The 12,238-nt window shown below is 42.6% G+C and overlaps 1 protein-coding gene across 1 annotated transcript in view; it reads right to left on the bottom strand.

The window, feature by feature from the left end:
• Positions 1 to 1,011: 1,011 nt before the first annotated feature.
• The window catches only part of LOC149351486 (F-box only protein 31-like), a 37,043-nt gene continuing 25,816 nt past the window's right edge, over positions 1,012 to 12,238 (bottom strand). Inside the window, exon 9 of the mRNA XM_089580847.1 lies at positions 1,012 to 5,175. Coding sequence (XP_089436973.1) covers positions 5,019 to 5,175 — 157 coding nt within the window. The 3' untranslated portion in view covers positions 1,012 to 5,018. The remainder of the gene's footprint in view (positions 5,176 to 12,238) is intronic.

Genomic DNA, 12,238 nt, shown 5'->3' with positions numbered 1-12,238 from the left:
AGGGAGAGAAAGAAGCGCCGTAATGGAGGGCTCCGCGTAAATTTCAACAATCTGAGGCTCTTTAACCTGCGCCGACATCACACACACGTAGGCGTCTTTCATATTTCGCCTTCATTTAAATGCGGCCATGATTTCGCCTCTCGCCTTCGAGCTCAGCAGCCAAACGCCATAACATGCATTGAGCCACCATGGCGGGGTGGCCCACATTTTGCCGTTTCTTAGAATTTTTTTTTTTTTTTCAGGCAAGCAAGGGAGCAATAACTGCCTCATTTCTCAGAAGACACAACTGCGCCATGAGGGAAGGGAGGAGTAAAAGAAGGAACAGAGAAAGAGGCGCCGCAACAGTGGGCTTCAAAATAATTTCAATCACCTGGGGTTCTTTCAATGTGCAGACATTGCACAGCTTACTGGAGTCTTGTATTTCGACTCCATCAAATTGTGGCCAGGATTTGGCCCCGTGTTCTGAGGCTCGGCAGCTGAATGCTGTATCTAAGCCACAGCAGTGGGTGGGCAGATAATTGCCGTTCCTAGGAAAAATCATTTTTAGGCAAGCAAAAGTGCAGCAACTGCCTTATTTCTCGGCAGAAACCTCAACCGCTCCTGAAATCCCCGAACAGGGGGCTAAAAGTGGAACAAAATTTATTCTCTCTCCCAACAGCACCCTGAGGGAAGGGAGGGAGAGAAAGAGGCCCTGTAGTGGAGGGCCCCAGACAAATTTCAGTCACCTGAGGTTTTTTTATTAAACATACACCGACATCACGCACTACACAGCCGCTTGCCTTTCGCCTCCATCGAAACACGTCCATCATGGCCAGGATTGAAACCCTGTTCTTGGGCTCTATCACGATCAGTGTTGAGTGGAGGAAGTGGTTGGAAAAACGAAAGCCACTAGCATTTCTGCAGTAGTCTCGTTCAGCATTCGCTGATATGACTGCAATTTTCTTCCATGCCTATGAGGCAAGTAAACTTAAATCTTCCATTACACCAAATAAAAGTGCAGGTTCCTAACAATGTAGTCACAAACATTTTTTTTATTGAGTAAATGACAAAGAAAACAAACAGATATAGTAGATATTTCAACCGACTCATTTCTTTTTGTTCACAGCTGAAGTGGACTGCGCAAATGCACACTCATGCAGCATGACAGTACAGTTCACACAGTCTTACATTCTAGACAGTCTGGTGGCTCATGGCAAACAGACCTGCACTGCTGCAATGCACACAAGGCACAAGGACTGGTTTGATGGCTTAAGACAACGGTGCACAGACAGAAAATTTATGCTCTGCCTGCTCATTTCAACACTTTCTCAAGAAAAGCTTCACTTTTAGCCAATGTATGGAACTCCCAGTACACATGACACAATTGTTAACGCAGAGAGAGAGAAAAAAAAAGACATACAGCAGTCTTGCACAGCAGTGAACGAGTAAAAAGGAAAAACAAATGTTTGCGGAACCTGTCTGAAGTGGATTGTAAGTTACCTTTTATGTGAAAACCTAGAAAACTGAAAATTTCCCTTGAGGAATTTTTCCAGTTCCAACAACAAGGTATTACACGTAGAATGTTTCCATTTGTACCTCTGGCACAGCCCAATGCAACCTGCTGCCCACCGTGGCCACTTTATATTGCTCATTATCATAGAATCACCTGGCCAGCGTTCTTTACAACAGAAGCTAAACAAATCCACAGAAGTTAACATCTGCTTCCCACAGGCAGGTGGTTAGCGGTGCTGACTCGGACTAGCTTGCCAGCTGGTCAAAGTCGGGATATTTATCATTATATCGTAGGTCAACGGTAGACATGCCATGCAATGCCACATAAGGCTCCAGAAAACAAGTGGATGAATTCACTCAGCAGTCCACATGTAGGCTTTGCATGCTGCACTGGACAATAACTCAGAGGATCATGGCAAAAACAAGACACACTAGCTGCAGAACGCAATTTAACTCAACAAACAAGTACAAATGGTAGTAAAGGACCTTTGCACACGAATACTAATGCTCTATATAAAGATGTGCATAAAAATGTAATCAACGAAAATTTTTAAAAAGGTGAAAGATAAAAGCCCAACTCTTGTAATGAATAAAATACAAACTCGAGGTCTAAAAGAAATGTTGGAAAGGGGGGATGGCCAAAAGGGCCAATAACAGCGCCCAGCTGTAAGAATAACAATATGCCATAAATAAATGAGTAATACACAAGGTTTCATGGCAAACTCCATAAAGACATCAAAATTCTACATTCACAAGTAAACTTGATGTGATAGTCTAACACCACAAGTGACAACACCAAAATTCTGAACAAGCACTCCATAAGTTACATTTGCCATTAATGGTCTCATGAGCAGCACAAGCAGCCAAGCAAACCAAGCTCAATTAAACAAAATAGGCACACTTGAAATTTTAAACGATAAAATGACAGTGTAAATACTTCCTTTTCTACAGATCTGTAGCAAACTTGACTCCCAAGCCATTCTCACGCTTCTCTTCTACCTGAGAACCAGAAGCTAAAAGATACATAGTACAGCACCACTGAAAAAAAAAAAGAGCAGACTCCTTTTAAATGAAATTTCATTTAAGGAAAATCACAGACAAATAAATAATGCACAGCCAAACACTGGCTAGTTTCCCAATCATGCAGCGACAAATTTTTTCGACATTTGGAGCCATCCTCGACTGCATGATATAATATGTAAGTACTGGGTTCTGCATTTCAATTAGAGACAGCTTTAAATGCTTATTAGTCTGAAAAACTAGCTTATTTTCAATCAGCTTTTACAGAAAGGTATCGCTTAAAACAGTTTTGTCTAATACTACTCAAAGAGGCAGCACTTGCTTCCTTTGTCCAAGATAAAAATATACTGCCACAGTGAAAGCTTGATACTTTGACCCCCTTTAATTTGGAAATCCGGATAATTCGAACTGCCAGCTCAGTCCTGGCCAACGCTCGTATAAGACTGTGGTGGCCCTTTATCCGAGAACACTTTGACCGCTTAGTTTCGGTTTTGCTTTTCTGAGCTTGAACATTATCAACTGCTTGAACATAATTTTTGTCAAGCAGAACAAACATCTTTTACTCTTTGACTTTCATTTAGAAGGAGTCTACTGTACTACAAATAATGTAAACTAAAAGCAACATGTCTATAGCAACATGGGAATTCTAAAAGTCTAAAAGTAACACCACAAAGAAATATTTAAAAATGAGCAGAGTATCACAGCACTGCGGGATGGCGGTCAGGCCCTAGAAAATAAGCACAAATACCTATATCAGCAGAGAGCACGAGACATGTAAAAGAAAGTACACTCTAACTAACTGACACTGCTCATGACATAAAAAGAGGCATTAAAAAGCTTATGAAAGTTTCAAACAATACCTGTTCCATTTACTTTCCTCAGTGAACACCACAATCTTAAGGGCCTACAGATATCATCCGCGAAAGCTTGGATTAAAAAGAGCCGTTGACACAACACACCACAATGACAATCAGCATTCAACAGTGCTAGTGCTGTGAAACAAGAAGCCTACTATTCACAGCTGAACCAGAGGCATTTTGGAATTCTTGTATGCCTTCCAATGTGTGGAAGGATACATAATGCCCTTTCACAATAGCGTTTTTTTTTGTTTTTTTTTTACAGCTTGCAGACAGCTAATTGCGGCATAACAGCTACCAACCAGAAAATGGAGAAGTTTTAAATGCCCTCTGAACCTTCCTATTGAACCTTCCATACTGTACTGAATTAGCTCTTTGTGCAGTGCACAGGGCAATTTAATACATGTGGCCACAATAATATACTCCATCAGCCACATGTGCTTCACTATAATTCCACATCAAAAGCTAACTCAAGGGTCCCTCCAACATTCATGCTCAGACACTCCAACGATTCAGCATACACATTTAAGGCTAGCAATGCACATCCATAAAATATTGAGAGCTTGCTCACCCAACTGTCACAACACAATGTACAAGCACATGCATTTAAAGCAACGCTGGCTAGTACATAGACAACCAGTGAAGATTCTCTAATACAGTCTCTGCACCAAAAAACCATAAAAAATATCAGCCTCTACACATAAAAACAACCTGTAAAGTCTCATGCACTCTGCATGTCTCTGTATAATATGACACTATTAAAAGCAAAAAGAACTCGGCAAGATATAGCAAGAGATCATAAAATCACGCTGTAGGGCTGCTCATGACTGACCATTGAAAAATATATATGTGCGCAGTTATACTCTTTGATCTTTCCTCTTGACACAGGACTGCAGTGGTAAACAACCAGTAACGCAATGTGCCAACACAAATCACTACAGTGTCATGGCAAACAATCGTGACATTAGCAAAGTTAGCATTCAGCTATCCAGACAAGAAAAAATGTTCCCAGCAAGAAGTTAAAATTGTTAAAAACAAAATGTCAGGACACTTCCCGAACAGCCTCGGCAAAAATGCGTTGCACACTGTAGGGAAATTTGGCAATTAATCCTCCAGAGAGGCATAGTTCTTGACAAGAAGGAAAAAAAAGCACACACATCCTTCAATGCCTAGAAATGCACTTTTCAGGCGTCACATTATAAGCATCCTGAACTAACCATCCTGATTAATACAGGCAGGCGTAAAGAGCCGACCACAGCTAAAATGAAACGTTCACAGTAGGTGGCACTGCACATGCCATGACCAGCAAATCAGTAAGGCAGCGCCAGTGCCTTGTGAGCCCTACACTCAACGCTTATCTTCACTGTAAAAAAGCAAACAATATTTCACTGCATCCTAGACTGTGATGTGATTCATGACAAAGCTAACCAGTTGTGCAAAACGTCACTGTAACTCCGTTTTGTTCGGCAGCATGCCTGCTTCTCATGGCCACTTTCATCAGAAACACCAACACCTCCTCAGCACAGTGGCTACCATTTCCCCTTCCCAGTGTTCTCCGGTGATGTAGGCTGACCAGATCTGCCCACTGACAACGCAGCTCACTCCAGATGCTAGCAGCTTTAGCAGCAGCAGCTCAGAGAGAGGTGGCCTCTAGGCAAGGTCCTCCTTTACCCTGTGGTACATGCTCAACGAGAGCAACTCCAGCCAGAGAAAGCCAAACAGATCCTCACTGAAGATGACCCAGTGGCCCCGTGAGAAGGATGGGTTTGTGAAACCATGACCAGCCACCTGCCCCAGGCCGTGATACCTGCACAAGAGAAAAATTCACCATCCGTGCCAGTTAAACACTTTGACACAGCATGGAAGCAACTATAATGTTACAAGGAGCCAGGAGGGAAGAAAAAAATAACTGTACTGTATGAATGACTCCAAACACTCTTTGCAGACCTGAGAAAAGCAGGCTGCCTGTCATATGCTTTGTTTGTGTGTGAACGGAAACATCATATGGCTCGATATGTCAGGTTTATGGTTTGATTTATGGGGTTTAACGTCCCAAAGCAACTCAGGCTATGAGGGATGCTGTTGTGGAGGGCTCCGGATAATTTCGGCCACCTGGGGTTCTTTATTATGCACTGACATCATCTAAATGCAACCGCCATGGCTGGGATCAAACCTCAGTCTTTCAGGTCAGCAGCCGAGCACAATGACCACTGAGCTACCGCGGTGGCCATATGGCGTAAAATATCTCAAGTAGTGCAGTGCTACAGACAGAAGTGTTAAAACCACAAGCCTAATATCTTGCATGGGGCAGAGGACAGTGAGGTACTGCTACCATTTCATCGGGGTTTGTGCTCTACACCTCCCTGCGTTTTTTCTCATTTTTCCTCTTGTTACTTTGCATATTAGCTTCGCCTATGTTTTTAAGCCACGCGTTTTCACAGACTGGTTTGTTTTCACCACTTCATCTGGGTTGGTGCCTTACACCTCCCATTCTTTCCATGTGTTTTTTTCCTAGGCACTTCATTTATCCGGTGACGTTGACCACTTCTGTTTCATTGCGACTGCGCAGTGTTCTTATTTTCCTGCTTCCCCCCCTAAAGATAAGTTGTTAGTCAGCCTCGTGTCATGTCTCCTTGCTCTGTGGTGTCCCTCGTTCGCTGCTGTTTTAAGTGCTGTATCAATGACTGGCAACTGGCCACAGTAGATGTCCTAGCGAAGATGACTAACCTTCCCAGTAGTGACAACTGCATCTCGAGAAATCCCCATGGAAATCACAAATTTTTATTGAGAAAAATTTTGTTTGTGCTTGTCAGTTACCTACAAAGTCGCAGCTCATGCTGCCTTGCCAAAAAAAGTAAAATGCAACCACATTTTTTTACTGCCCAAAGACGGTTGAAAAAGCCACAAAAAATACTGCTTGACATTAGCAATGCACATAAAAACACTTTTCAAGATACCTACTAAGTTCATGGTTGTTACCTCATCTTGGGTCAGCTATCAGCAAATCATTTTTCCACCCGCCTAGTTTTCCTCAGATCATATGAATCTGCCAAAAGGGTCAGTACTCAAAGCCTTCTGTGGCAAACAATAAATGTGAAACATATTTGAAATGATTCCTCCAAGCACACTGATATGTGGAACGTTACCATTCTTGGTACACCATAACAAATGTGGTAAGTATATAGGTCAACGGTAAAACTGTAATTTCAGCCGAACAGGATAAATAAATTTCTTCTTGTGATGGCCATTTACTCTCCAATAAAAATCACAGTGCAGGATTCAGAAACGAAGGTGCTAATTAAGGTAGTGTAAATTGCTCATCCTTCTTTAAAGAATCAACTGTGCTGGAATATTTTAAATCGAGTAGTTAACTCTAAAAATGATCACCTTCAAGTAGCATCAGACAGTACATTACCCAAAAAAGTGTTTAATGCACATGTGGGATGTTTAAAGGGACACTGAGGAGAAATTGAAGTTGGCTTGTATCGACAGAATATCAGCTCCTGGTTACAAAAACGCCACTCATACTGACAACAAAGCTCTTGTAACGTAGAAAAGAGCAAGAACCAAAATACAGGTATCGCCGCCACAGGCCAAACTCGCAAGTACAAGTGTGATGACGTCATAGGACAAAACAGTGTTGCTAGAACCAATGGTTCTAGCAACACTAGGACACGAGAAGCCACGAATCACTGAGGCGGAGCCAATGCATGTGCAAATCTCCTTGACGTCGCCAGATGGCGCCACGTGCCCGGCGGCTACGCGCGCGCCTGAAGCATCGGGACCAATCAGCGCCTGCTCACTGGCGGTAGGCGGGCTCCCAGTACTCCACTAACGGTAACAAGGTACATGCTATGCTAAAGGTGTCTATTTGCGAGAACTTCGTTGACGACTTCGAGAACGGGACCCATCGTAACGCTGGCAAAACGCCGGTGCAGACGTAAACGAAGTGACGGTTGCAATAGCCGATAGATGCCTTCAACGTGCGGCCGGCGGTAGCTTTCTTTTCGGCTGCTGCTAGGCCGCACTGCTGGCCGCCAGATATCACGGAGTCTGCGTTACGTCATGTGCACGTCATGTTTCACGTCACTTAGTCCTGTGTCGTCATAAGAGAATCCCAAGTTTGAATCAGAGTGGAGGGAAAAACTTTTTCAACTTCAAATCCAAATTTCTTAGAAATAAATGCATCTTTCGCTGCCGGCCAAGAGGCAACAACGCCATGAAATGCCGAACTATCGGATTTTGCTTTAAAAAAAATATTAATAGAGCTCTCCTCACTGTCCCTTTAAAGGTGCACTAAAGGGGAAACTGAACTCGTCTTTTTACCGTGGGCACTCAATCTACACGTTCCGAGCATTCTTAGAAACTTCGAAGTATTCTTCTATGCAGCCGATTTCACTAATTTAAATCAGATTAAACGTCCTGGCTTCTGCCACTTTTTGAACTCGCCAGTGAAGATAGGAGGAGCCAACTGACGCGTGGAGTACCTTTCAGGCAGTCACGTGACGGCTTCGGTTTCGCTTTTATTTTGTTTTTCTAGGTTTCCGCTAATAAACAGATCCAGTCAGAGACAACATAGCTGCAGATTAGGCCCACGGAAATAAAACTAAGCATGGACTCTTTGCTTGCGCCTATCGCTACGTATCACTCCGCCGATGGAAGAGCGGCAAGCTGCCACAGGACTGGCTGAAAGGCACTTCACACATTGACTGACTCTTCCTACCGTCAATGGTGAGTTAAAAAAAAAAAGCGGGAGCCGGGACATTTAATCTGATATAAATTAGGAAAATCGGCCACAGAGGACAATAATTAGAAATTTCTAAGGATGCTCAGAACATGTAGATCGAGTACCAGTGGTAAAAAGACTAGTTCAGATTCCTCTTTAATGCACCTTTAAGGTTTAACTCTCTTTACTGCGCCACAAGCCATCTGTCAGGTATGACCGACGTTTTGAACCTTCAGCCAAAAATTCAAGACGGCACTCATGGACAAGCTGTGCCATCTGGTTTGCTTCTACAACACAATATCTTTGATTTCAGTTTTGTTTTTTCATTTTCTAACACGAGGAGGTGATGTAAAAAATGAAACTTTGACCAGAAGTAGTTCGTTGGCTGCCGATCATGCCGTCTGTTTCGCCGCGTGCTCCTCAAAGGTGAAAGGCTACACTGAGCACTTTTGTCGATTCTTATTCCATTTTTTTTTTAAAGAGCAGTAGCGATGAGTTAGACAACCATGTGGAACGATCGGATTTCAGTTCCAAATGCGAGACTTCATCTCAGAGGCCTGTGACATCGGCGCGTGCTTGCACGTTTCGTTTTGCTTTTCCCGTCGTATTTTATGAAGTGAGCTTGATTTGTAAATGAGTGCTTTTATTTGGCGCTTTAGGGTCTTTGCAATACACTGCCAACATATTTTAACACATGTGCCAGCAGATTTTTGATTATGATGATGTCCAGGAAGGCCATGCCCCCTTTTCACCCATAGAACCCATTCACTACCAACAAAAAAAAAAAAGCTGAGACTGCAAGCTCTGCTATAAAAAAAAAACAAGAACAGAACTCAGAACAAGTATAATGTGGAGCACAACCCACATCTACCTCCAATTCATGTCCTCACGCGAGTGCTTTCTCTAGTGGTACAGCACGTAATGCCCAACTTGAAAGGCCACGAAAAGTGCAGTGTATATGCATGCAGCTGAAAATCGCAAGAATGGTAGCTAAGGATATGTGCAATGTTTTGTACATTCAAATTTTTTGTAATTAATTTCTGGCTAAGTGCAGCAGCTTATTTTTTTTTTTGCTTGTATTCTTTCTTTAAGTTACCAGCATATTTAACCAATAGATTTTAGAAAAAAGATCTGCACACACAACTCTGGAGTTCTTTTCGTTCTGAAGTATAACAGCGTGGCTATCAAGTTGATGTTCCTAAATTCCCGGAGTTTTTCAGGTTTTCCCTGAGTGCATTTGTAAAATTCCCTGAGTGACACATTACTTTGTTTTATGTTAAAACGGGCTGACACCACCTGATGCTATCACTCTCCAGTAAGCGCATTAAAAAATAAAAACAACGATTTAATCCTATTTGAATAGAAAGGCGCAGTGTTTATTTCATTTAAAGAGAAAACAGAAAGGAGAGATTAGTAAAATGCATAACAAATCGAATATCTTCAAAAAAAGAAATGCTAAAGATGCTAATGCTAAAAAAAAGTTCTGACAGATTTTATTGCGAGACTTAAAATATGTCCACCTGCATGCCTGCCCACCAGTTTGCCTGTCCGTCTGTCCATCATCCACAAAAGCACGTGGTCAGCCACACTCACGAAGTGCACTCGTGAAGTGTTTAGCAGCGTTCGCTTTGAAAGGTGTTTGCTGTGTCACGGCATGATCCAAACAATTTGTGACCATGGCAAAATAAAGCAAACATGCTAAACACTGGCCTTCAAGGTCAGGTGCATAATGAGGTTAAAAAAACTAGCAGTATAGTTATGAGTGTGCAACGCAAATGTTTATGGTTTATGGGGTTTAATGTCCCAAAGTGACTCAGGCTATGAGGGACGCCGTAGTGAAAGGCTCCGGAAATCTCGACGACCTGGGGTTCTTCACCGTGCACTGACATCGCACAGTACACGGGCCTCTAGAATTTCACCTCCATCGAAATCTGACCGCTGCGGCCGGTATCGAACCCGCGTCTTTCGGGTCAGCAGCCGAGCACCATAACCACTGAGTCAGCACAGCAGCAATGCAAATGTTTAAGAGGTAGCTGTTATGTGAGAGGGGTTAGGCATTTTCGTTACAGATCCTGAGCTCGCCACAGCCGGGGTTCTGAAGGTCCTGCCTCCTCCATAAAGCATTTCAAAGTACAGGATGTTTTATAGCGTTCTCGTTTAAACTGCTACGTTATAGTGGCGCAGCAGGGTATGCAGCAGTGCACTGAGCCAGTCACTGCCTACAGTGCTCCGGTCAAGGACACACAGCATTTTGGTGCTCTGCCAAGTTCACATGCCAGCCCCAGCAGAAGTTCTCGTCATAAGAAAAATTTGCCGTAATGTTATCGGTGTGCACAACCTTGGCGCGCTACCAAGGTCTGTGCTGCAGATGGTGCAAAACTGAGGAATGCGCAAAGAAACACTAATGCTTAAAAAAAAAAGCAAGTTCTCAACAACAGAAGTGGAGGGCAGGTCCATTATTAAAGTGGGTTGATTATGCGGGTAAACAGTTATGACTTCAGATAGAGTACTGAATTTTTTAAAATTCAGCCAGGTTTTCTAGTTTTATCTCTTACGATCAAAACTAGTGCAACATTATCGAAAAATGTCTAAAAAGTTGTGAGTCCTAGAAAAAAAAAAAAGAACAGTTGGAAGTGCTAGCTACTGTTTCGCATCCTTTTACATCTGCCATTTAGAGTTGCATTACTGACATACCCCGTTTTTATGCCTGAAATCAGCTAGCCCAACAGCATATACTAATATAATTAATTAGGACTGTTAACATTATCAGTTTTAATTGCTAATTTGCAAATATACAATTGAAAATTTGAGCATGATTATCTAATTAAGCCAGCAAATGAGCAAAAGCAAAATTTTCTTGACATCTTACAATAAGTTAACAGTGGAGTGAAAGCTATGTGCGCAAGGTCACAGCACCTGCAAGTGTGCTGCTCTCATGAGCCAGACTGGTTCGCCCCAGGTCAACCAGACAGGCACGGAAGCCTGTCTGCTGACGCTCATAGCTCCCACTCCACTGCCAACAAGTTGTGAGATGGAGCGAAACTAATGTGCTTGCTTCCTCACGCTTGAAAACAGACGGTGAGGGAAAGGGTGCCGCCACAGACCGCAGACAACCAGGTGCCAGAGAAGCCTGTTATGCACCAATCAGGATGATAGACTAATGAAATTATCTAGGCCTTGCTGTCACCTGTGTGGACAAGGAGATTCACACTGCCCAGAGGGAGTGTGAATGGGCTCATATTTGAATTTTTAACACCTGTACAGGCATGCATGCCACACCTATGAGGCGACTATTGCAAAGGCAATTATGTATAGCTACCCAACCTACACACTGCACTTGATGTCAAAGCCTTGTCAGTGCCCCTTTAATTAACCTTGCAATGCTTGGCACATTATCTGTGATATAGTGTGTAAAAACTTGAATAATTTTTATTTCTGCCCGTAAAACTACAAGAATCGGCAGCATATATCCAGAAAGGGTCATTTACAACGTATGTATCAAAGTTAAGGTCAAGGTGCCAGCTGACAGGGATGAAGGCCAGCTGAAAGAAATTCATGTGAAACCTAACCCTAATAGAAATATAGCCAAAATTTTCTGTGGTCGCAAATGCTAAGTTAATAGATGATGCAGCACTCTTGCTTTTTCATTTTGGTTCATTGTATGAATCTGCGTATAACATGCAGTTATGCTGTAATTATGTTTTTTTAAACAAGTCTTTGGTTCTTTACATTTATGAAATGACAGGATCATTAGTGATGACACACTAGATGGTCATAACTTTTATCCAAAATTTTCGAAGCACAGGCATTGCAAGGTTAACAATGAGCAACTTTTGCACAAAAGGCATGATGCTCTAGTACAAATTCAACTTCTCAACACTTCATTCTGATGCTCTGACATGAGTGAGAAGGTGGCCTTCCCTCTGCACTGCTAAGCTGTAAGTATGCAATGTTATGTAATAACATTGCATACTTATGTAATAACATTGCATACTGCTCTGCACTGCTAAGCTGTAAGTATGCAATGTTATGTAATAACATTGCATACACACACCCACAAGCTGTTACAACCATTGTATGGCAGAAGATGGAAACTGTGGCCCTAGCATCCCACATGCACTCGAAAACTGCATGTGTCAATACG

The sequence above is a fragment of the Amblyomma mixtum genome, chromosome 3 (genome assembly GCF_055824585.1).
Source record: "Amblyomma mixtum isolate Tamu chromosome 3, ASM5582458v1, whole genome shotgun sequence".
Lineage (NCBI taxonomy): Eukaryota > Metazoa > Arthropoda > Arachnida > Ixodida > Ixodidae > Amblyomma > Amblyomma mixtum.
Note: the sequence above shows the minus strand (reverse complement) of the source record. Positions and strands in the feature narration are given on the sequence as shown.